The sequence below is a fragment of the Pteronotus mesoamericanus genome, unplaced genomic scaffold, assembly GCF_021234165.1.
Source record: "Pteronotus mesoamericanus isolate MK-2021 breed Mesoamerican mustached bat unplaced genomic scaffold, CSHL_Meso_final scaffold_21, whole genome shotgun sequence".
Lineage (NCBI taxonomy): Eukaryota > Metazoa > Chordata > Mammalia > Chiroptera > Mormoopidae > Pteronotus > Pteronotus mesoamericanus.
Window position 1 is genome coordinate 558,512 of NW_026555310.1, and position 1,740 is coordinate 560,251.

The window sequence follows — 1,740 nt, forward strand, 5'->3', positions numbered from 1 at the left end:
TCAAAACTTCAATTTCTTTGAGAGAAATATTATCCTCTTAATGGAGTCATTAAAAGCTTGTTTCACTTGCTTATTCCTCAGAGTGTAAATGAAGGGGTTCAACAAAGGTGCAACAGAAGTAGTAAGCACTGAAACACCTTTATTTATGGCCACCTCATCCTTTGCTGAGGGCTTGATATAGATGAAAATGCAGCTGCCATAGGTGATGGAAACCACAATCATGTGGGATGAACAAGTGGAAAAGGCCTTTTTTCTTTGTTGGACAGAGGGGAATCTCAAAATTGTCCTGATAATATATGTGTAGGACAGAAACACACACACTAGGGTGATAATGAGTGCAAATATAGCCACAAGGATAACTATTTGTTCTATTATCCATGTATCTGAGCAGGAGATCTTTAGGAGGGGACTTGCATCACAGCTAAAATGATCAATGGCATTGGAGCCACAGAATTCAAGCTGGAGGCCCAAGCTAAGGGGTGGGAGAATGATCAACAAGCCGGACATCCAACAGCAGAGGACTAATAAGGTACATACACGACTGTTCATGATGGTAATGTAATGAAGGGGTTTACAGATAGCAACGTAGCGGTCATAGGACATAGCTGCCAGAAGAAAAAACTCTGTTGCTCCGAAGAAAATAACAAAAAATATTTGACTTGCACAAGCATTATAGCTAATAGTATTATCCCCAGTTGATATGCTGTACAGAAATCTAGGAATACAGACAGTGGTAAATGAGACTTCTAAGAAGGAAAAATTTCTGAGGAAAAAGTACATAGGAGTTTTAAGATGGGAGTCCAAAAATGTGAGGGCAATAATAGTCAGATTGCCTGTTACGCTCAATATGTAAGTGAGAAATAGAAAGATGAAAAGCAGAATTTGTAGTTGTGCATCATCTGTTAGTCCCAGCAGTATAAAAGTTGTTATTGGTGTGTGGTTTCTCATCACTGACTCCTGAAATCTACCTAATCAGCATGTAAAAATAAGAAATTTTATGAGGACATAGATATTCAAATTCTGGAGCAAAAGACTATGCATTTTAAAATCAAACAAAGCAGTCTACATTTGTTTTCTCCTTTCAGATCATAATCCATAGTATCAATGTTCCAATAGATTTCTTGAACATTACTTGTATGAGCAATGATTGTTCCTTCAGGATTCCTATTACTGTTAAATAATCCAACTTTTTCTCAGATCATTATTTGTTCCTCAAAATTTATAACTGTAGTTGATTATAATTCATTGTATGAATTGGAATTTCAAATAAGTTAGAAAAAAATGATGATGTTTCTTAAACCTCTTCATCCAAGATAAACCATGGATATAGGACATATCCAAGTAATTAAGAACATGAATTCTCTTCAATTGTTCCAATCAAAGGATTGTTTTAAGGGTAAGATTGTTTAAGGGTATTTCTCCTGGAAAACAAACAAATAACAATGACAACAAGACACAATACTGGATCTTGGGATTTTCTTTGTCTATTTATTCTTCTTCACTTATATTCCTGCTTCTTAGTCCTAAAATTGTTTGATTTATAACTATTTTATTTATAGTGTGGGAAAATATGTTTAAGATATTTACAAAAGGAATATATTCATATGGATTCATGTTATTTTTGGGTTAGTTGACTCTGGTACCTTTTCTCTCAAAGCTCCTAAAGATAAAACTACATTTAATATTACTGAGTATAATCTTTCAGGTGGTGTCTTTTTCATTATGTTTTTAATTTCTTTA

The 1,740-nt window shown here is 34.1% G+C and overlaps 1 protein-coding gene across 1 annotated transcript; it reads right to left on the reverse strand.

The window, feature by feature from the left end:
- On the reverse strand, nucleotides 1-948 carry LOC129084525 (olfactory receptor 6C2). The gene has a single exon (XM_054590719.1). It carries the CDS (start codon nucleotides 946-948, stop codon nucleotides 1-3), a length of 948 nt encoding a protein of 315 aa, XP_054446694.1.
- Nucleotides 949-1,740: the final 792 nt, after the last annotated feature.

Excerpts from the sequence above, each read along its gene's own strand:
- LOC129084525 (XM_054590719.1), bottom strand. The coding sequence starts at position 948 with ATGAGAAACCACACACCAATAACAACTTTTATACTGCTGGGACTAACA.